This window comes from Trematomus bernacchii, unplaced genomic scaffold (assembly GCF_902827165.1).
Source record: "Trematomus bernacchii unplaced genomic scaffold, fTreBer1.1, whole genome shotgun sequence".
Taxonomy (NCBI): Eukaryota; Metazoa; Chordata; class Actinopteri; order Perciformes; family Nototheniidae; genus Trematomus; species Trematomus bernacchii.
Genome location: NW_022987641.1, coordinates 6,521,404 through 6,546,534, shown reverse-complemented (window position 1 = coordinate 6,546,534; position 25,131 = coordinate 6,521,404). Strand labels below are relative to the sequence as shown.

Sequence of the window (25,131 nt, the reverse complement as noted above, 5' to 3'; positions counted from 1 at the left end):
TTATTTATGTTGTCATTACGTTTTCGAGATGAATCGTGAGTCTTAAAGTTGACAGCCCAAATGTTGACACTTTGTGCTACAAAGACAGCACCGTTCTGCTGCCATGACTCACCACTCAAAGCCCACTCTTCATTTGTTCTCCTTCTACAAACACAAAAAGCTCAGCAGGGCCCAGCGGCTGTCTGGTTGGAAAAGAACAACAGATGAGTGAGTCATGGGGTTTGTAAGTGCAACCTGGTTAACACCTCCGCATGGGGCCCAAACAGATTACATGTAGGATTCAGGCTTAACAATTGAACAAGGGATTCAAAAGAACAATCTGTGTGGGCGGAAGAATATAAAGAGGGAACAAGATATGAAAAAATGTGCATAAAAAAAAATCATGCAGAAGCTTATCTAACAACCTAGGCAGTCACCAAAAGGTAATCCCTCTTTTGGGTCCAGTTGTTCCACAATGTTGGCTCTTGAACCCGCTTGTGGACAACCCTTCACTCAAGTACTGATGCAGTGGCAATTTAACATGCTCATAAAGCTAACTGAATTGCCATTGTGGCTTGTTAAAATCAAACAGGTTTCGTTGGACTTTGTGTGAGTCATCGTCGATGCATTGTCTCCTAAAACTCAAATTCCCATACAATGAAGCTGCATTGGCAATAACCTTATTTTAGGGAAACATTTGTTTTTTTAGCATAACCTTTTTCTTTTTGAAAAGGTAGGAGGTCAGGATGGATGACTGTGTTCAAAACATAATGTTTATCACGTTTAAAACTGTGACGATAATCTGAGAGAAAATATGTTTCCTCGAATGAAATTGGGAATGCAGTTTTATTATATGGGAATACATTTTTCGGATACATGATTTATTTTGGATGATTCGCTCTTTGGCTCTGTATCCAACAGTTCTGATCAGCTGGCGGTCACATTTCGTAATAATATTCTATCCAACTTGCATGAACAAGATATTGTGGAGAGCAAACATCAAGATGTATCCTGGTCTTCCAAAAAGAGACTCAGCTTTGTACAGCACCCAGCCAGAATTATAATAATCAGTGTAAAGAACAATGAAGTCAGTCTGCCTCTTTAAACGTTAAGCTTTTGGTTGCTTGCTGCAGATTAGTCCACAGTGCATTGTCAGCTCCTGTAAAGACGCCAGCAAAGCAATATTTACACATCAATGGTTGCGTACATTGCACACAAGTGCGCAAAGGAATTGGTGCATGACCAAGCTGACACATCTCTCACCATCACTTCCTGTCAACTCTCCACTAGCTGCTGTGACTAAAGGCACAAACACTGTTCATTTGGGATAAGAGGTCAGATAAGGGGTCATTTTGGTTTAGTTGGGAGAAACAAGATGAAAAATGAAGGGTAGTAGCTGAGATGTAGTAGAGACTAGAGAGTCCCTAGTTTGGGTCAAGCCTTTGATCCTACATTTCCCAGAATGCAGCTCAATACTGTTTTAGTTTTTTTTTACCCTCCCTGTCCTGAAAATGCCAACACCAGTTTGTCACACACACACACACACACACACACACACACACACACACACACACACACACACACACACACACACACACACACACACACACACACACACACACACACACACACACACACACACACACACACACACACACACACACACACACACACACACACACACACACACACTAATAACATTAAGCTATTCGGAAAGAGGGCAGTTTCTTTCCCTCGTATGGGTTTTAGTCTCAGTATAAGAGGAATACAAATAATTATAAAATGTCTGCTTTCTTATCATGATCTGACAAAATATACAGATTTAAGAATAGCTGTTTAATGCAGCCTGATCCACTAATAAATAATTGACAGTCATTTTGATATTGTATTACATATTACAAACACATGCTGCTTTTCTCATGTGTTGATTATCTATGGGCTCTTGGATATTTCTTGGACTATTTTCTTGTATACAAAAATAATAACAAGAACATACAGATAAATAGAATTATTAATGAAAATAGGGTTTATTCTCTATTAAATCCACTCATCAAGGAGACAAATATATGGTAATATCTTAACCTACATCAAGAGGAAGAAATATTTTGTCATTTTCTGATTATAGAGAATTGCAGCAAGGCTTGACACGAAGGACAAAGCCATTTTTCATCCTTAGAAATCAATACAAAGATGAATCAGTGCTATTCCCTGGAGTGTTAAAAAGCTTCCCTCTGTGTGTGAGTGTTCTTAAAAATTAGTAGGCCACTCATTTGTGGTAGATTCAGCGTTTTCTCCTATTACTCATTGTGCTTCGCTTGGTTTTATCATCAACTTATTGAAAGCAACATGTCCCACAGTTAATCATTGTGCTGCTATTTTTAAACGTAAGGATTTCTGCTCTGCTGGGACGAGACAAAGCGCAGGTTTGTGTTCCCGCTGATAAGCTGCGCTGCCTGTGAGGACAAAGGTTGAGCTCAGTCCGTACAGAATGTGTGAGAGATCAAAACAAGGCTCGTGGAAACTGAACGTTTTATATCCAAAGGGGGAAAACATCCCAGGGTCGTTGGATAAAGTATTGATTTGTTACAGAGACGGGGAGAGAAAGATATATGGACATGTTTTCTGGAACCACAGTGGATACTGCTGGACACTAAATACGAGGTTATTATGTTCCTAAAAGGGGGACATCGTGAAAAACTGCTTTTTGCACTGCTTATTCACATACATTTGGGTATGTGGAGTAATACCAACCCATTAAATGTGAAATAAGACAACAGTCAGTTGTTTTTGAGCTTGAAGCAGATATCAAAATATTTAAGAAGCTTTTCAAATGTGCCTTCCCTTCCTATGTCACACGCAGGCTTATTACAATATACCCACCCCCAATTTGAGTATCTCCACAGTTTGAGAAAATACCTTGCAATTTTTCTTGCAAGATGATAAAGGCAGGCTTTTCTTTGGGAGGAAATTATAAGAACATTTTGTTTTTTTGAAGATTAGAGCCTCTAAACATGTTCTAGTAGAAACCTCAAATACATAAAGCAAGAAACTGAAAATGAGTCTTATATATCAATTTTAATATAAGGCAACTGTTTGATTTAAGTAAAGTAAAAAAAAAAGACCTCATCATAAGATTTAAATGAAAATATTAAGTGCATATTGAATCCAAAATACACTGTATTTAAAGGGACGATGTTTTGTCCAAATCAGGTCTTTTTCAGAGTACATTTTCACGAACAGAAGGTCATTATATCCATTAGCAAAAATACATGAATCCCAAAAACTGGTACTACAGAGAAAATAATACATCTAGTTTAAAGGACTATGTGCGCTCCTTTTAAAATGAATGTCATTCCACTTTGAGTACTACAAAGGATTATAAAAACACCCCTTCATTATTAGTTAGCTTATAATATTAGTATTCGCTGCAGTGTTTCAAGGATTTGTTCCATAAGTATATTACAGTGTTTGTTCACCTGCAGATTATCGGAAAGCAAATTCATGTAAAAAGAGTAAGAATGAAAGATTGTGGAGTATATGATAGTGGAAAAATATGTATTTGCAAACAACATGGCACACAGTTCAGTGTGGGGGTGGTGCAGCATGCTTCTTATCTCACATGCATGTAGCGTTACCATGTGTTCTACATATTCTACACTCTTATTTATTTGTTACCCACAGTCATGTTGCTACTTGTGTGCACGGCATCGAGTAGAGGATGCTGAATAGAAAGAGGGCATTAGAGACAGTCCTCGTAAACCATTACAATCTGCTGCACTGTAGATTTTCTACAGTATGTGTGACATGAAGTGCCCTGCAGGCAGCAGAGCCACTGAGAAATGCAAAAGAAGAGAAATGTCAGGAGATATTAGAGCATAATGCCTGTTGAATTACTAATTTTGAGTCATGCTTGTATCCTTCTGATGAATGTTGTGCAATATAAGGTCATCCGCTGTTCCCAGGGTCCTATGGTCTTGATATACATTGTAAGAGATTGGTACAGGCTATCCTTACACTTAAATAAGCAAAAGGTTATAGAGAGATGAGGGTTTTAAGTGCAGCTTGATTGTTAAATATTCATCAGCCACAGTGGAGATAAAACATGTATAAACAAACTAAAGTAAAACCATCTTTCATACAAATGTAAGGGCGTAGGTTTTTAAATGTTTATCATCGGTAGCTGTATGTGGTTAATTTTAACATTTGACATAGGGAAAAGTAGATTCAAGAGAACATGAAACACTTATCTCATCAATAACATATTAAGAGGATATAGAGCATGGGATCGCAGGACTCAGAAACTTATGGCGCATTTCCACTGCAGGGCCTCGCATGGCTTAGTACGGTATAGTTAGGCCTTGGTAGGCCAGGATCACTTTATGCTGCGTTTCCATTACAGTTTAGTAGCTGGGGCAGTAACTATAGTAACGCAGTGTAGGCAGAGCCGTGATGTCATCTTCAATGCGAAACACAAAACCAACATCAGCCGTTAGCTGTTAGCACTCAGAGCTCACAGCTCCTCATATCTGTTCAGAAACTAGACAAAAGTTAAACAAGTACAAACCACAGACTGTCTGTGTCATGGCGAGTACAGTCGCTGCTTTATTTATGTCTGTAGGCCGTTGTTGTGAGTGTGGACGGTCGGAGCATACACTGCGTTAGCTTAGCCGATCTCCATTCAGAAAACACGCATTTTAAAAGGGTCTTCGCCTGCTGTCTGGTCTGCAGACTTGTGAAAGCATGAATTCATGGTTTTTACTAACCGGTATCAGTATGTTGTTACTTCGGCATCATTTTGAAACATGTATTACAATTAAATCACGGTAAAATATGTTGATGTTGTTGCCCCCTTGCCAGCGATTCTCTCACTAGTTTAGCATATTCAGCCCGGTTGTTGGCCCGGAAAGAACCTGGATGTTGTCGAGCCAGAAAAACTGTGAAACAGTACCCGTTAGCCGAAACTACCCCTAGTGGAAACGCAACAAAAAATGCGGCGGGTTTGGCACGGCACGCTTAAACCGTGCTACGCGCTGCAGTGGAAATGCGTCAATATACACTTGATTTGACCAACTTCTGAGGAAATATCAGGCTCTTTAGCTTTTTAATGCTCCAGTTAGTGCACCAGCTAATCGCTAACTGCTGTTTAGTGTTGAGCAGGTAGCATGCAGTGGGATATTTAGACTTTTTTTTGCTGAAAACAGCTGCACTCTGACCAAAAAGATGCCATGAGAGTGATGGGAGTAGATCAAAACAGTAAAGATGACAGAAACTATGAGAAGAAAGTAGCAAATACTATAAAGTGAAATGAACCGAGTAAAAATAAATGCAAGAAAAGGTCCAAATACAACAAACAAAAAATAGACGCAACCTTAAAAAAATTGGCCAAAAAATAAGTGGATTTAACAACGACGGCCTACGTACTGACATCACCTTTATCTTTATGAAAACATATTCTAATGCCAAAGAAAACACAGTCTTTTGATCTCTACACGGGCGTAAGGGGATGTGTCATTTTGTTCTCATTTGAATTTAAAATCAGTGTAAGTAAAGGAAAGAAGAAGACAGTAAAAGCTGCGAAATAAAAAAGCTCTGCAGGGGAAATTTATTATTTTATTTAACCTTTATTTAACGAGATAAAAAGCATTGAGATAAAATCTAATTTACAATGCTGACCTGGCCAAGAAGGCAGCAACGTTACACATTTTTACACATAACAAAGACATATAAAATACAGAGAACACAAATAAGTAAACAAAAAGACGAAAAGCAGTCACTACATTGTGCACATTTGGGACAGTAAGAAAGGTACACTACTTATTACTGCAAGAGCAGCTGGTGGTAAGGACCTCAGACAACTTCAATTTAAAACAGGCTATAGGGACAAGTGCCATCAGTTTGAGGCGTGATTGAAGGTCATTCCAAGACCAAGGACCATAATAAAAAAAGACTCATTTTTCCAGCCTCAGTCCGCACAGCAGGTACCTGGAACCGTATCCAGGCACTGGATCTGAGGTTGTAAGAGTCACAAACAGGAGCAAATCTGGCACATATATACAGTGGAAGCTTACCTAAAATGGCTTTATACATTAATAAAAACCAATGCTGCATCCTACGCATACTAAGTGAGGACCATCCAGTTAGGCTATACAGTTTTGCAATGATGAGTCCTATAGGGTGCATTTGATATATATCGCAGTGCAGCATGGTAGAGTGGGTCAAGTTTGGCCAAAACAGTGGGACAGGCAAATCTATAAATGGTATCACTGTAGTCAAGCTGGGACAGGAATAAGCCAGAGACCAACCTTTTACGGGAAGAAGTTGAAAAACAACATTTAAGTCTGTAAAGGAAGCCAAGAGTGAATGTCAATTTCTTAGTTAGAACTTCAATGTGGTGTTTAAAGTTTAGATTTCTGTCCAACCAAAATTCCAGAGATTTGTATGTCTCGACAAACTCAACGGAGACGCCATCAAGGGTATCAATGGAGAGGCAAGAGGACGCTGACTTGGGAGCAAAAAGCATTGCTTTGGTTTTCTTACTGTTCAATAGCAGTTTCTAAAAAGAAGCGCATGCTGTAGCGTGACAAATCTGATTTTAAATTGGAAACGGCCATATCCAGAGAAGGAGCACATGAGTATACAATAGTGTCATCAGCATACATATGATAGGTAGAAAATTAAATCTGATATAACATACAAATATTGTTTACATATAATAAAAAGAGCAAGGGCCCCAAAATAGAGCCCTGTGCAACTCCCTTCTCCAAGGTGACAGGGTCAGAGACAGTACTACCCAACCTGACGCATTGAGTACGGTCGGTTAGATAACTCTAAAACCAGCAAATGGCGTTATGACCGAAACGAGACACCAACATAACATTAGACAGAATGTGGTGATCTACAGTGTCAAATGCTTTGGCTAAGTCAATAAACAATGCAACACAAAAATATTTTTTATCCAAAGCAGCCTTACTTTCAGACTGGCAGTCACAGTACTGTGCTTTGATCTGAATCCAGATTGCATAGGGTTAAGGATGTTGTGTGAATTAAAACAAAGTTTTAGCTGAGTAGAAACTAGGGACTCAAGAATCTTTGATAACACAGAAAGATTTGAGATAGGACGATAGTTATTCAACTTATTCAAGAGGGGCGATACAAGAGCTTGCTTCCACACAGCTGGCAGTGTGTGAGTGGACAGGGAGAGATTACAAATATCAGTAACTGGTTGTGCTATAATCTGAGCTGCAATTTTTAAAAAGAAAGGGTCGAGGCCGTCAGACTTTTTAGGATCAATTGAGTGCAAACCGTGTAAGACTTCAGAGACTGAGAAAGAAGCGAAATCAAAAACAGGGGAGTTCATCTCTTGACTAGGGCTGTGAGTACGACCATGCAGAGAGTCATGACTTTGCGCATCAAAAATGTGACCAGCCTTTTTGAAGTGAGCATTAAAGGCATTAGACATATCATTTGTATCTGAAATAAAAGAATCACTGACCTTCAGTTTTTGTGGGAAACTAGAAACCTTCTTGTTCTGAAGTGATTTAATTGTTTTCCAGAACTTAGAATGGTCATTAAAACAATCAGTGGTTAAGCTCAGATAGTAATCAGCTTTAGCTTTTTTAATAAGGGCTGAACATTTATTTCTGAGGACACGAAAAAGAAGCCAGTCATCACTAGTGTTAGACTTTCTAGCTAAAGACCATTGCTTATTTCGATCATGAATGAGATCAGATAGTTCTCTAGTAAACCATGGAGTGTTCCTATTCTTAACTCTGAATTTTCTAAGGGGGGCATGTCTATTAATAATCGATAAAAAGTGATCAATAAAGAATTGGACAGCAACAGGGCTGGACTGGGACAGCAAATCGGCCCTGGCATTTAGACCCAGACCGGCCCAAATCCATAAAACAAACGAATAGTAGCGGTTCCTGACAAGAAGAATAACTCAGTATAATATTAAAAAAAACGCTATTATTATCCTTTTTTACGTACCAGGGGCAAACAAAACTAATACATACCACAAGTATGTGTAACTATCAATCATTAGAAATTAGACCTTCAAACCCTCTCACAAAGCGAACAGTGACGAGCACTAATAGGGGGGTCTGGGGGGGTATGCCCCCCACAGAAGAAAAGTTTTAAAAATAACCCCTTAAATGATGACTTCTAGTGAATTTAGGGGGGGGGACCCTATAGTGCCCTGCCTCCCCTTTCTATGACAACACAATAGAGATAGAACCAGATGAGTCTACAGGATGAGTCGACGGCATCTTTTTATATACATTAACGCTTTAATTTAATTTTTAATTTTAATTAAGCTATATTTTAACTTGCCTAAGTTATGGGAAAACCTAAAAAAGCCAGCTTACTAGCTTGTAGGCTAACGAATGTTTCTCTTATAATATTTGTCTTATTAGTGCTTCATCAAGGGGATATTAATGGGTTCCAGAACTACAGAGTATCATAACCTTAATAATAATCTTTTCCTAATTTTCTTAGCTTCTGCTTACCGCGAGTTCTCCTCCCTCTCCCCACTCGCGCTGATCTCTCTCCCTCTCATCATCTTCCTCACCACCAATATCGGCCACGGGTGCTGAAGATGGACCTGCACCTGCTAAACATGTCGGTTATTTTGACACAAGCGGCAGCATCAGCACGAAGGGCCTGTTTTTTTCTTGCCCGCAATTTTTCTGCTCCCCCTTTTCGCTTGGCCTTCGTCTTCGCCTTCGCCTTCTCCATTTCTAACTCGAACTTTTTTTTTTCTCGAAAAAAAAGGCGGTTTGGCTTCAACGGCCGGCTCACCTCCTGGGGGCGTGATTTAATGATGCACACCGAGCGGCCCAAAGGGGAGGTGATTAAAGATTTGATTGGACCGGCCCAGTGTCAATTACTAAAAACATTTAAACAGAGGGCCAATCTACCCGTTTTATGGGCCGGGACTTCAGAAAAAAAAAAAATGACGTGTCGGCCCAAAAGGCACGTCGGCCCACCGGGAAAATGCCCGGTATGCCAGATGGCCAGTCCAGCCCTGGACAGCAACATCGACAGATGGAATTAACGCTATGAAGTGCCATTTAACCTCAGCCAGATCGTGTAGGAAAGCCTGCTCAGAGAAGTGTTTGAAGCAGCGCCTGAGCACAATAAGGCCCTTGGCTTTGGGCAACTTAGTGCTCCTAACGCAAGCAATAGTGCAATGGTCACTGATATCATTAGGAAAAACACCAACAGACACATGCTTATGAGCTGCATTTGTTAAGAGGAACTGCAGGGTGGAGTACATTTTCCTGTGAGTTTGTCAGCATGAGCGACTAATTTCACAATGTAATTTAAGCAATCGTACTATAACAAATTAATTATAGCTGGTTAAAAGATGAGAGATAACCATTAATTTATGTGATCATGTTATCACGTGACTCGTTAGAGATCACTTGTCTCGTCAGTGTGGGACTTGTTGTTGACTAATGAGTTAAATGCATGGATGACTCACTTGGTTAATAATTTATGCTCTGGTGATGCATTAGAATTCATTAAGTCAGAAAAATCCAAGCGCAACCAACAAACTGAAGATTCAGCATCCTGTCAGGATACATAGTCAGCAACATGAAGCGATTGGGGAGATTTGTTTGTTTGTGCTAAGTTAATTAACTTATTTTTCAGTTTGGCAGTTTCACATGCACGTGGGAGTTGAAAGGATTTGTTCAAAAGAAAAAAACGATATGAATTGTTTTGTAAGCCTCCCCAAGTCGATGTGATGTTGTGACTGTGTTATTTCCTCATGGGTTTCGGTGCCAAGCTGAAGTGAAAAAATCACACTGTGAATCCAAAATCACCCCCTATGTTCCCCACAGTGCTGCGAGACGGAAGTGAAGGCCTCCATCAACACCGGCTGCCAACACAACCACATCTCCAGCTCCTGCTGCCAGAGGCTGGGGTGAGAAACGCAAAAAAAAGAAAAAAGAAAGGCTTTATAGGGGGGATTTAACAATGACTGCGTATAAGCTGCAGGTTTTTCCAGATCTTTAAAGACCCGACATCCCCTTCATCCTTTAGGCAAGTTATTAAAATGCCAAATAAAGCACAGTCTTTAGATCTGTGCACTGGCTCAGAGGATGTGACATTTTGTTCTCTGCTATTTTAAATCAGGCTAAGTAAAGTGAGAAGCAAACAGTAAAAGCTGCTAATATTGGTGTACTGTTTGTCTCCAAAATGCTTGTTAATATAAAGCTGCTTAAATTCTTAAGAGATAGACATTTAATGAGAAAATCCAATTATGAGAGACAGCAACTTTATACAATGGAATGAAATAATAATAAAAAATGTATATAAATACACATCGATTCATATATATACTGTATTGTGTGTGTGTGTGTGTGTGTGTGTGTGTGTGTGTGTGTGTGTGTGTGTGTGTGTGTGTGTGTGTGTGTGTGTGTGTGTGTGTGTGTGTGTGTGTGTGTGTGTGTGTGTGTGTGTGTGTGTGTGTGTGTGTGTGTGTGTGTGTGTGTGTGTGGTGTGTGTGTGTGTGTGTGTGTGTGTGTGTGTGTGTGTGTGTGTGTGTGTGTGTGTGTGTGTGTGTGTGTGTGTGTGTGTGTGTGTGTGTGTGTGTGTGTGTGTGTGTGTGTGTGTGTGTGTGTGTGTGTGTGTGTGTGTGTGTAGACTGGTGCCAAGTTCACCATGTGGGGGGAGCAGCTCAGTGACGGATCTGCAGCTGCAGCTGGGCAGACAGACTGTCCAGTGCTCAGCATATGTCAAAGGTAAGATTGATAAATCACACTAAAAGAGTGCTAATGCATCAAAATCATACAACTATTGGAAGGGTTTTCCCCATTAACAACACAGTATTGTTAGAAGCAGCTCTGTGAGAATGTACTGAAGCAGTGATGTTTCTTTGTGCTAATAGCGCCAGGCTAACATGCTAAAAAAAAGCTAGTGTTTAGCGTGTTAGCATGCTAACATTTGCTAATAGGCACAAAGTACTACTGAGACTGATCTGAAAGTCAGTTTTTGGGATCAATTAAGCATATACCTCATCTAATCGAATCTTATTTAATATTAAAAGTGGAATTAGTCACAACGACGTCAACCAGTGTCTACAGTTTTAAGCCTAGTGTTTGGCATATTGGACGTAGCCATCTTGTGTCACGGCTGAACGCTTTAACAGGCGACACAATTCTTATAATTAACTTCATGAACTGAAAAAAAGTGAAAGGGTCAAAGCTATAGCCTACCCCAAACAATTAACACCATCGTGTCAATCCCAAGTAGCTAAAGCACCCTTATTTAATGTCAATTTTAAGAAGACTAGTAACTTGCGAATGAGTCATATTTACTGTATAGACATCGTCCATTTCTCAGCAAGAAAGTAACTGAATATATTTCCGAAAGCATATTCCTTAAAATTATCTTTCCAGAGAAATATTTGTGTCCTTGCCCGCATTTAAACTAACCTTCCTCCACTCCTCACAAAGATAAAAGTCCACAAAAATAATTATTTATGTCGCAGTTCTTATCTGATGAATTAAATCCAATCTGTCAGCCCAGACCCTGATTCTTTATGGACAATACATTCTCACTCAGCTCCAAAACGCTCACTTCCCCCCTATATAGCTCATACATCCTCACAAGTACCAGCACTATAACACATAAATTAATAATGTAGTGTTAACGTCTTAATCTGGCTGATGTATGCATGTTTGGAAGAGCGTGTTCATAAAGCACTTTACCCCCCTTATCTTTTCTTTTTCTCTTTTAGAGGACGAGGCGTTTGAGCTGTGCCTGGGTCTTCAGACATTGTTGGAACTTAAAGTAAGATCCACATTTGCCTTTGCTGTGGATTTTCTAAAGAGTCAGCTGCCTGAAACAGTCACAAGGCTTTTACATAAGCAAAGGAAAAATAAATGCTACCGTAGAAGACAAATTACCATTTCAGAGGGAAAGACGTACCAGATATTCATGTGGTGTTATATAATCACGAAAATGCTGAGAGTGCACCAGCAGCACTAGATCCCCTTTGTGCATGTAAAACCCACCATGGAGTGAATTGAGGACCTTTTGTGAGAGGAGAGTTTGAATTTGGACATTATAAAATGCAATTCAAAGTCCATTAAGAGACTCACAGGCAATCTGGAACAAGTGCTCGCTGTTATTTCATTACTACATCTGCTGAATCTGGTTAATATCCCTCTTAAAAATCTAATTAGTTTGGGACTTCAGCTGGGGTCATAAAAGAACATGAGCTCTTTTTTTTCTTTAGTTTTGTTAATTAGCCATTAAGGGCTTTGTAATCTGTAAAATGCATTAATCAAGCTCACCCCATGACTGAGCTTTCTCTGTACATTTCCGTAAACAGAATAATAATAATTTAAATGTATTGGCTTAAACTACCATTGGGTTTTTGAAAAGTTCAACACAGAGACTGCTGGAGCATATATCAATAAAAAGCCTTTTAATTGGATTATGCTCCAATTCAAACACTGAGTAAGTGCATTGAACAAATCAATGACTAGATGTGTCAGAACTTTCTCCAATTAAACAAAGATAAAACTGAGGTAATGGTTTTTGGAGCCAAGGCAGAACGTATAAAAGTTAGCGCTGAGCTTCAGTCTGCAATGTTCAAAACAACAGATAAAGCCAGAAATCTAGGTGTAGTCATGGACTCTGACCTGAGTTTCAACAGTCACATTAAAACAGTTACTAAATCAGCCTACTATCACCTAAAGAACATATCTAGGATTAAAGGACTAATGTCACAGCAGGATTTGGAAAAACTTGTCCATGCTTTTATCTTCAGTAGACTCGACTACTGCAATGGTGTCTTTACAGGCCTCACTAAAAAATCTATTAGAAAGCTGCAGCTAATTCAGAACGCCGCTGCTCGAGTCCTCACTAACACTAAGAAAGTGGATCACATCACTCCTGTTCTGAAGTCTTTACACTGGCTTCCTGTGTGTCAAATAATAGATTTCAAAATATTGTTGCTGGTTTATAAAGCTTTGAATGGTTTAGGCCCAAAATACATGTCTGACCTACTGCTAAATTATGAACCATCCAGAACCCTCAGGTCTTCAGGGACTGGTCAGCTTTCTGTCCCCAGAGTCAGAACTAAACATGGTAAAGCAGCATTCAGTTATTATGCTCCAAATATCTGGAACAAACTCCCAGAAACCTGCAGGTCCGCTGCAACTCTTACTAGTTTTAAATCCAGGCTGAAGACTTTTCTTTTTGCCGCTGCTTTTAATTGAACTATTCACATCTTAAACTGCACTGTAACTTTTAACTTTTATCCATGTATTTTTTCTTTTAATGTTTATTTTATTATCTTTCCTTTTTAATGACTGATTTTAAATGCCATTTTTAAAATGTCTTCCATTTTTGTAAAGCACTTTGAATTACCTTGTGTTGAAAGGTGCTATATAAATAAACTTGCCTTGCCTTGCCTTGCCTTGCCTTTAGCTTAGCGGTGGTGACTTGAAGTCAGGCGACTGCAATGTGGTTCATTCATAGCATTATGTTAGCTTTTAACTAACTAATCTATCTTAAGCTTGTACTGTTGTCTAGCTAGTGATGATATGTGGAGATTATGCTGTTGAAAAAAATATGTAAATATCATACATGTGTGTTTGCCATAGAGCTTATCCAATGGAAAAATGACATATGCTAACTTCAAATTCGGCCAACAAAAAAACACATTTTTATTACTGCACCAGTCTATAGAAATCTTAAGAAATTAAGTACTTTTTGTATTAAAAATAGATTTGTATTGGATACCCACCCCGTTGTTAACACTGAATATGTTTCACTGTGTCTCCTCACAGTGCTGCCTGGACCTGAGCAGCCGGGTCCTGAAGCTGCAGGGAGAGGAGCTTCCCTTTCTGAACCCTTCGACCGACAGCCTGTGCCAACACGACACCAACGAGAACCTGTGAGCCCGACTCCACCGAGGCCTCCACCTCTAAATCTGACCGGCTGCAGCCACGTGGCGCGATGCAGAGTCTGATCACAGTGTCCGTCACACTGCCAGAACATGGATGAGCTACCGTCTTTCTTGAGTTTGCATCATTGTGTTTGTAGAATTAAGACATTCACTATGATTATCTATTACATTAAATTAGTCTAGTTTTCAGAGCAGGTGTAAGCCTGTTTTGTGGAGATCCAATCTGAGGGTCTAATAATTCTTTATGATTATATTATATATTCAACTTATACTATGTTGAGCTGCAAGAGTACAATGATGCTCTCTAAAATGGAAAATCATTATAATATTTTAAATGGAATTTTTGTGGAATATTTCGTGAATTGGCTGTACAAAAATGACTTTAAATTATCAAATAAATGAAAAAAGTGTTAAGTGTAAATCATTTTAGTTGGTTTGAGAGTAATTGTTTTATATTTTGGGAGCCATGGCAGTTAATTTTCTTAGAAAGTGATATGAGGAGATACAACGATCATGTCTGTATGGGAAATATGATTTTGCAGCCAGTAGCCAGTTAGCTTAGCTTAGCATAAAAACAGGAAACGGGAAACAGCTAGCCTGGGTCCGACCAAATGTAATAAAAAACAACCAGTAATTTCCTTTGACTCGTATACGTACATAAAATTAGTCGAAAGAAAGCGAGAAAACTGTCAGATTCACTTTTTTAGACTAACGTTGGGACAGAGCTAGCTAGCTGTTTCTTTATGCTAAGCAGCTGCTAGCTGTAGCTTCATATTTACCGTACAGACACGATGGAGATATCAAACTTCTCAGTATACTCTCGTCAAGATTGTGAATAAGCATATTTCCCAAAATGTTAAACTATTCCTTTATAAACCAACGTGACCCCTCTAACAAGTATTGGTACTCAGGAACCCCCCTCCTGTGTGTTAAAGGAGATGTTCAGATGCCTTGACGTTTTTTGAAGTCTTGTGTGATTAGGCAAAGATCAGGTTACCTCTCCAAGAAACAAAGACCGGTTCTCATCTTGAATTTCAAACGAGAGATCTGAGGATAAACTCCTTTCCTGATGTAAATATATTCTGCTTTATGAAACCCTTCTGCTCTTTCTGTCCCTATCAAAAGACTGACGGGGGGAAGTAGTCCAGACTGTCACAACCGCCTTGCCTGAATTACAAGTAGTTCTCTATAAGTCCTTTCAAATAAAAATAGACTTCAGGCCAGCCAGAAAAACATATTTGACACAGCTACAGAAATATCAAAAACATTCCATCTGCATGACTTTGTAAAGTTCTGCCTTTGTATAAGTCTGCATGTTTGTGTACTAGTCTGAAGTGTCTGCAGGGGCTGTGTGTGTGTGTGTTGTTACGTATGGGAGTCAAAAGCAAGGCTTGTTCATGCCTTGTTTTTGGCTTGAGTTTCACACGGGAAAAAGAGGAATACCTCATAATCTTATCCCAGACCGGTCCACCAAGCTCCGGTTAGAACAAGCTGCCAAAAGCCGACCCCGGCTGCCTTCCCTCTCCACCTCTTTCAAGAGATTCTCATCAACAGTGGCTGCGATATGTGCCAAGACCCGTCTTTAAAACTCATCATTTTTTCCCTTTGACTCCTCACGTTTGTCACAAGGATATAAAGAGTCCCCATTACGGTGCCACCTGCCTCTGAGTGTTTTCATAGTGTGGAGAATCAAGAGCTGCCTCAGATCATGCTGTGCTTTAATGACACGTGAGCCGTGCCGTGCGTTTTGACTGTGCTACAGTATCCATAAGATCTCTCCAAAGAGGTCATCCACACGTAGATTTGTTTCTCTTTGATGTACTAGTGATCTCCCTATGCCGTATGAGAGGAATCAATGTATGACAGAAATCTATTTTTGGTGTTATCTCTTCTTCTGAACAGTATTTTCTCTGCCTAATAAAAACATGTATTCTGGCTAGCTCTGTTTCTATTCATACTCTAAATATCAACTGACAAAACATTGAGGAGTGACGGGCCTAATTGTAAGGGAGAACAATTATGTGAAAGGGCAGACATTTAAAGAAGTACCACTTTTACTTCAAAACCTCAATAGTTTTTTCAACGTAGAAGTTTTCTTTAAGTATTCAAGGTAGCCATTGGTGTGATATAACTGATGAAAATTCTCATTTAGGGGGAGATGTATCTTTTTAAATCCCCTAGTGTCTGCCTGTCTGAATGATGTGAACCAGCAGACTGGGTGTGCGTGGGCTCTACTAGAACAGCCAGTTTCTCGGTTTATTGGACATCACATTGATTCCCATGGTCTTTGCTCACAATACACCCCCCTGCTGCAAGTGCCCTTCACTGGTACATGCTGCTATATAAAGAACCGCTCATGTCCTAACAGAGAAAGCACATGTTCCCACAGCACCAGGGGCTCAGAGGGTTCAACCCTCTGACCATCGAAGGCTCTGATTTCTTCCACCCTTTTTTCAAAATACATAAGACAGTCCATGTCAGGTTTTAGATTCTTATAATCAAGATGTCTCATGTGTCTCAATGCTTCTTTTTTTTTATATTACTGAAACCTGTAGGCCTTGAACATTTAACATGGTGCTTGAATAAACAACAAATCAAATTGTCTGAAAATTAAATCAAACAATTAAATGACTAATTCATTTAACAAATGGAATAGACTCCTTATTTTGGTAATCACTGCTAGGTCAAGTTATTTATTTGTGATTTAAAATCCCACACAAATCATGAGTCTAACCCTGCGCAGTATCTTTTTATATTATATTACAGATGCCACTGGGAAACCACATTAAAATGTAAATTAGACGTCAAAAGTAATGGGAGCAGATGGTAAACCCACAGGTGTGCAGCAAAAGAAAATGCGTCAGCACAAATCAAGTCCTCCACTTCCATAATTATTTTCAGAAGCTGCATTCGTTTGTATTGCATCTCTGGGTTGTCACGAATGTTTCCCCACAAACTGTATTCATCTCATCAGAGCTGTCATGCAGTGCAATTTATTCTGTTACGCTTGGTTTGACAGCTTCTAGCACTGGTAAGCTCTTAGCAGGGAATAGAGGGGGAGAAAGCCTAACAGGAACATACAATTACAGCAAACCTTGTTGGAGAAGATTTCCCTCAGTACGCCCACTCTCTTGTTTTGAGACACTTTGCAAACCACATCCTGTTAACACTGCTGCAGGTAACACCTCTGAGAGGAAAGGACCTATTCTCACAGATATCCTCTCAGAGGAAACTGGTTTACTTTCCGTCTGTGTCAGGGTCTTTAGACAAATGCACAGCAGATGCGTGAATAATAGATGTCTTAAAACCACAAACTGATCGCTTCATGCATCTTGTAAAGAAAGACCTTTAAGTTTAGCACAAGGCAGCAGCCGATGCTTGATATTTTCTGAGGAGAATACATTTGCATAAAGCAGCGTGCCTTATCCTCCCGTATGATGGTCTCTTTTCATTTAAGAGGGCAGATGTAGAGATGGCAGTAGAGGGGGCACACAGATCTGCAGCATAATGAAATAAATCTCCAAGAGTAAAAGCACACACAGCTTATAGACCTAAAGTAAACTGCCTGTGCACATGCTATTGTATTTATGGACAATTATTGGCAAGCAAGGTCAGGTGAAGAGAGTCAAAATTTGAAATGTCATGACAATAAAACTACAAAAAATTGAAAAGACCAAAATCAACAATGTGTTGGTCCATCTCACAATGTTTTATGAATTCCCTACCAAGCCAATTGGTTCCTTAATCAGCCGGGAACTGTAGTTTTCAGCAAGAACTGCAGTAAACTGTGCACATAGGGATTATTTCCAGCATCAGCATTTCCGATGGCATGATTGTGTATGTGGGATTTACTCAAAGAGAACTGGTGTGTTTGTCTTCATAATAAAGAAAAATGGCTCCCGGTGGCTCTAGGCAACTAATTAACACAACCAACACAAAGCTGAATTTGATGGGAATGTTTTTTATAATTCATCTTTAGTGGAACCTAGATGTCATCGCCAATCCTTAAAACATTTCTTCATCTGTAAATTATGTGGCATCTCACTAAAAAAGAAAGAAATTGCCAAAATCAATAGAAGATTCAGCCGCTTAAAGACATTTGAAGCATATGAGACCAATTTGCAGTTACTTTTGAGATTAGAGTCGTTGCGAAGCTCAGCTGGTGTGGGCAGAGAGACCGTCCCTTTGTCACGGACCTTTGATACAAGCGCAGCCAACTCCTCATCACAGCCTGTTTATTTACTTTCCTGACACCAGAAATAGCTATCTATCTCTTCTTGTCCTTCATCTCTATCAATAGCATCTCCTCCCTCCATCTGGTGAGGAGTTTCAGACACACACACACACACACACACACACACACACACACACACACACACACACACACACACACACACACACACACACACACACACACACACACACACACACACACACACACACACACACACACACACACACACACACCACACACACACACACACACACACACACACACACACACACACACACACACACACACACACACACACACACACTGCAGCCCTGTAGGTTGGATTAACTCAGTGGGAATGACCCAAAAGCCAGAACCCCGGAGAGTCGGGGTGTTTCAGGGAATATTGATCTGACCAGTCCTCTATGGTGCTGTTGTGTAACTCAGGGCCAGTGAGTGGCAGATGCTCCAGAGAGGCTTTGAAACAAGACAGTGGAACATATTTAATATATTTCTCAGAAAGAGTCACATGGAACTTAATATACAAGTAGAGAGAAGCCTATAGGCTGACTGAGAATAGGGGCAGATGAAGATAAATGCTATGTTACCGTGATTACTGCTCAAATAGCATTCATTTCATTATTTTTTACATTACATGTTACTTGTCAGACGCTTTTATCCAAAGCGACTTACATACTCAATACTCAATACTGTGGGCAATCCCCACAGGAGCAATTTGGGGTGAAGTGTCTTGCCCAGGGACACAACGACATGCTGACTGCAGTGGGGTTTGAACCTGTGACCCCCTGATCCGAACACCTACGCACATCCCACTGCGCCACACGCCTCCTATTTAAATTGTATTTCTAACTATAAGAAAACTGTAAAAATGATGTAAGCTATGATATATCCGACTTGGCAATAAAGTGACTTAAAAAGCAAACAAACATGTAAGACAGCAGCTGGCATGCTAACATTATCAATCAATCAATGAATCAATCAATGTTTATTTATATAGCCCAATATCACAAATGTTACATTTGTCTCAGTGGACTTCACAGTTTGTACAGAATATCAGTATGACAATACGACACCCTCTGTCCTTGGACCCTCACATCGTACAAGGAAAAACCTCCAAAGAAACCCCACAGTTAATGGGGAAAAATTGGAGAAACCTTGAGGAGAGCAACAGAGGAGGGATCCCTCTCCCAGGACGGACAGACGTGCAATAGATGCCGTGTGCAAATTGAAAAGATAATACATTTACAACATAGGTAGTCCAAATGTTTGGAAATGCATGTGTCTATAATAAGAAGATGAATCCACGAGGATGTCAACAATCCTGTGGGAGCCATCAGGGAAGTATATGATGAGAGTCAGGCAGGACCACAGAGACAGGTTCAGCCACGACTCGAAGTCCAGGACTCAGGATCCAGGACTCAGGATCCAGGACTCAGGATCCAGGACTCAGGATCCAGGACTCAGGATCAACATTAGCATGTTTGTTATGTATTTAGCATCAGAAAATGCTAGCACATGCTAAGCTTGCATATATTTCAAAGTCTGGCAGTATATGGGTGAATTCAGACATTATTTTATATTCTGACACATCCTAGATCTTACACAGGTTAAGTGTCGCAGGCCATTTATGGAAACAAGTAAGTACATTTAGCAGGAACTTCTGCAAAAACTTTTTTTTAAAACTCAGTTCCATCCTTAGAAACCAACACAGCTACAACACTTCCTTTTGTTATAATTGATTCTGAGCTGCACTTCAAAAAGGCAAAACAAATCCCACATACTGAAAAAAATAATACGGGGATTAATTAAAACCTTATTTTTCTATTGCATAAATCTCAAAGCGCCGCCTTTGAGTTAAAATCAATCATTATCTAGGCGCGCTGTTCCACCAATGAGAACACTGATGTTTTCAATGGCATTTATAAAATACATTACATAAAACCCAACAAAAGCAGCCAGTCAGATTGAAATCCTCTGTGGAGATCAAACCAGTGGTTTTATTGCTGGCTGTGGAGCTGCTCATCCTGCAGATCTCCCTCAGAGAGCATGAGGGGATGATGGAGCGCAGATTTAAGCCCCCCACACAAAATGGGAAGCTGTTAATCAGTGGTGTCAGTTCCCTCCGGCTTGGAGCTGTTGAGGGAACATGATGGAGCTCATGTCAAGCCCCCCCCTCCACTCTGGAGGCTGGGGGTCCAGCTGTCTGTCGCTCAGGATCAGATCCACATCACCACGCCCCCCCCCCCGCCCACTGTGCCACCAGGACAAGCATGGGCACGGGGCAGAGAGTGAGGAGAGGGGGGCTTATGTAAACTGGCAGGAGGGTGGGGGCAAATTATGAATGACGCTGCAAAATATAATATCATGCAGAATTCAATTTGAGCTTTACTGCAAATAAGAATTAACTAAATAATCAATTAATCTGCCAAGTATTTTCTTGTCGGCATCAAAAGTGTTTTATTTTATAGTTAACAAAAACGCTTCTTTCATTAAGTCCAGAGAGCTGAAAGAGTGTGTGTAAAATGAGTCTTAGAGGTGGAGAATTAGATCTTTAAAAGTCTGTATTCTGACTTGCCTTAAGCTGTAAGAAGCATGCAAACAATTGGAGCGTCCCACTTCATCATAACCCTGCACTTTGACCTTCTTGCATATATGTCAGTCGCAGTCCGTTACAGCAAAGTAAGTACGCAATTTGAAATAGAGCCGTCATAAGGTTAACTTATGTCTTTGATCTCTCTGCGGCTCACTCCATGTGATTTAAAATAATGCAGTGATATATTTAGAAGTTTTCAATTACCTAAAGTCCTACAAATTAAGCAGTAAACCTACATTTATGTATCACAGAGAAAGGAAGGAAACCATCATATACAATAGGTCAAAATCTAGAAAACGTAAACCACAAATCTATTATCTTTATACTTGGCAACTAATCTTCTATTGATCAGTTATTGACTAATTGTTGACCCACGTATAAACATAACCTTATGTGTAATTTGGAGTTTGCTGGAACAGTGACATTGAGGCAGGATCCACAGCATGACAACAGATTGTCTGAACGCAGCATTTTAACACAGAAGTGACAGCGTCTGACATCGTCTCTTTGTGCTTTGTAAGGGGCGGGCTGTCAGTTTATATTCAGATCACTGAGGAGATTCAGTTTTAGCAGATTAGGCTTTCAAGAATTTGGAACATAAGTTTATAGAGCTCCTTTTAAATTGGATGTAATAATTTTAATCCCTTCTCTATTCACATCATTAAAGGGTTTTTAGATTTTTAAAGCTTGATGTCTTGACTTTATCTTTTATTCTTATGGAAACAATACTATCCTGCAAAACAGATGCTTTAAATCATATTTTAAATAAAAGGTTATATAATATGTCACACTAAGGCTGCATCTATTCAGTGGAGAATGCAGAGAGCAGCCTCAAGGGAGTGTGCTATGTGCTGTCAAGTTAGATAGACAGGCTCCACATGATGGTTTATTCCACAGTATCTCATGGCAGTGGTCATTTTTAGATATAGAAGTCATGTTAGAGTTCAACCTTTTTGGCTTGTGGCCTTCATAAACAAAGATGTACCTTAAATGATAGCAGCGCGGCTCTGGGTTGGGTGAAGCCAGGATTTCGGTCAATCTTTCCGCCTGAAAAACACAGAAATCTCAACAACTGATGGATGTATTGAAATTAAAATGTGTGACATTCATGATCACCAGATGATGAATCCTGTCGACTAGTGATCCTCTGACTTTAACGGCACCATGTCTAGCAGCATTACAAAAAAAAGCTTTGCATTGCAATGAAATGATGTGCAGATTTTTACGTCTATTGTTTCTGTACTTTTGTTTCTGACCTGAAACCTGGAAAGCTAATGTCATTCCCCACTAGCCTCAAGTGTACTTTAGTGCTAATCAGCAGATATTATGCTAACACATTGCAACCTGGTCTCACCAAAATACGTGAAATGACTACGACCCCTTAACACCGCATTACAAACTAAGATGGTCAACACAAAGCATGAACATGGTGAGCAACGTACCTGCTAAAACATCAGCATGCTAGCATCTTCTTTGTGACCACCGTGCTGTCATTAGCATTTAGCTCAATGTACCATGATGCTAAAAGTAGTGCCTCATATTCATGGATGTAGTCTTGTTATTTCCCCTGTTGTTGCTAATTGTTATGATTTGTATTTTCAATTAAAACCCCAATTTTCCAAAAGCAGTTCCATGTTGTTTATCTGGTTGACAAAATAATGTTGTTTCACTCTGTTGAGGTTCATATTTGCTGCATCTTAATTATGTTGGGATGCAGAGGAGTCACAGGCATATTTTAGAGTCTGATGATTTCTGGAGTGAACATCACAGTCCAGCCTCTTTTAAACATGTATTCAGTGTCAGGTGCACATACTACAGTAATTCAGAATAGAAATGGAACGAATACATAATTTAAAGGAATTAATGTGGCATTACAATGTCCGAGCGATATTGGAAATAAACATTTACTAAACAAGGAAAAAAAAGATTGAAATAAAGTAAAAATGTATAGATTTTATTTATATTCTTAGAGAAGAAATAAAAAAATAAATAAAAGTTGTATAAATACGCATCACAGTAATCGTGTCAGTGTGCCATTTCTCTAGTTGAAATCTGCTCTGGTACCATGAGAGCATTTCAATTCCCTGGAGAATTGAGTGCATAACAGGATAATTGATGCATAACAAACAAGTCCCAGAGGGAACCTCTCTTGTGGGCAGATTCCAGATGGCTAAGAAAGAGCAATTCGGGCTTTAGTCAATACAAGAAATGATGTGGCTGAAATAGTTGCAGACAAATCCATACACATTACACACACACAAAAACACAAACACACAAAAGGTCTGTTAGGTCCCTACCCAGGGTCAAAGGTCGGACGTGTTTTATGTCAGTAACACAGGATTCATCACTGGAAACCAGCCAGGACCTTGCATCCTGAACATTTACTCTGGGGAACCAGGAGACAGATGGTTAATTTAAACACACACAAGTCCAAACTAACAGACCTTAATCCATAGAAAACTGATAGAATCCATAAGAACAACAAGCGGTCAATGGCCTGGCGCTGCGTGCCCATTAATGGTCATAAACACACATTGGTCTGAGCTTACTGCACCTGAATGCTCTTATAAGGACAAGCAGCAGCTGAATGTGTTGACTGTGTGATACAACAGGAAGTAACAAGGTTAACTTGTCATCGGCTCACGTAGAAGACGGCTTCACATGAGGACGCTCCAACATTTGTGAGGTGAATCATCATTTATCACAGCGTACATTACAAAAAGCTAGCTTGTTTTATGATGTACAAAGATGAAACAGTAATTAATAACCCTTTAAGTGCTGGTGTTAGTGCCAATGCTCTTATAATTGTGTAGGTAATTATTGAGCTCTATTAAGGCATGCATTACGATATAATAAAAAAAAAAATGGTAAAGCCTATTTGTGTACACTCCTATTTGATTTACGGCTTTATATTACATTTGAGGTTTAATTCTGTCAAAAAACAAGTGGCACAAACAAAAGGTGACTAAACATTTTGATCTGTGGCGCTGAGTGTCGTTCTATATGTGAAGTCTCCCCTGGCAGGTCCTCTAGTCTAAAGGGCAGAAACACCAGAGAGATGAGGGGCTACAGGACACCTGAGCCTGTGTTTACCCTTTACACACACACACACACACACACTCTAATTTATATTGCATGAGAGAAAGAGAGGCAGTGTACATGGATGGTTATAGGATCCCCCGTCGGGTACAGTGGGTGAATCCCTCACTAACTCATGGTCACACCCTGCAGGCGCTCACTGACAACACTGCTGCCATGTAAATAAATGTGTATTATGTAACATCTGAAGTGCCTTATATCTTTGGGATCCTGCACCAGATAAAAGAAAATGCTAAAAGACTTCACAGGATAAAAAGAAAGTGGGTAATTGCATACACGTTTGATCTTTTTCACCAGAAAAGGGTCGCCGATTTGAATGCAGAGATTAGCATTTTATAAACTGTCACGGTTTCGTGGTATTACATGTTTTATATAAAATTGGATAATGGAGGAATGAGAAAATAACTATAAACATTATTTGTAATGTAAATTATAATTTCAAATGGTAATTTCTTAACAAATGTTTCTCATTTTGTTTCTCTGGTGTTCTTCAACACATTTCCCCCCAGGGTCAAGTATTTGAATTGCATGTAACTTTAACATTTACGTTTTCTTGTTATAATAAATAATGTATTTTGGTTATTGATAATTCATATTTACTGAAAGTGTGTGACCAACAACCAGACTGCTTCTGTCTTTACTTTTAACTCCGTCTCACTCACATACATTTCTTTTATCCTCCGTATTAGTGAAGCAAATATACATCATGATAGCCGTCATGCTTTATACAACCCAAAACAAAGTAAGTCAAATTAATTTTACCAAAGAATACTGCAGACAGCATGATTTTCGAGCTATTTATGACCCACATCAGACACATCATATGGATTGAGCTGCAGACAGTTCTAAGACAAAAGACAACCTTATGACGGCTGCATTTAAAAATGCATACTTTGTTTTCTAAGTTCCAATTTCGCGCTATATTGCAATGGCGATTTAGTCAAGAAGTGATGACGAGGAACTACGCTCTAATTGTTTGCATCTTCATGCTTCTGACAGCAATACCTTTAGTAAGTGAGAATTAAGACTTTTAAATACCTAACTCTCCACCTGGAGGACTCATTTTGCACTCTCAGGACTTAATGCAAGAGGCGTTTTGGTTTTCACAAGGTTAACAAAAAAAGGAAAGAATGTGCACTTTAGACAGCAGCATAACGCAAAAGCTGATTCTCTCACTCAGTCAACATTGTGTTCCAAATGGCCCCTGCATTGTACCTCATGCTGTTCTCCTCCCTCAGCAACCTGGGCTAATGAATAGCGATGAGCGAGGCAGTTTGTACAGCCAGCAGCGAGCGGGTT

General features: G+C 39.6%; 1 protein-coding gene across 1 annotated transcript in view; it reads left to right on the top strand.

Annotated features, from left to right (window-relative positions):
* The window catches only part of nrip2 (nuclear receptor interacting protein 2), a 35,263-nt gene extending 19,418 nt beyond the window's left edge, over positions 1 to 15,845 (top strand). The window contains exons 3-6 of the mRNA XM_034133259.1: positions 9,825 to 9,907; positions 10,630 to 10,727; positions 11,726 to 11,778; positions 13,788 to 15,845. Of these exons, the coding sequence (XP_033989150.1) occupies positions 9,825 to 9,907; positions 10,630 to 10,727; positions 11,726 to 11,778; positions 13,788 to 13,898 (345 nt within the window). The 3' untranslated portion in view covers positions 13,899 to 15,845. The remainder of the gene's footprint in view (positions 1 to 9,824; positions 9,908 to 10,629; positions 10,728 to 11,725; positions 11,779 to 13,787) is intronic.
* The last annotated feature ends 9,286 nt before the right edge of the window (positions 15,846 to 25,131 follow it).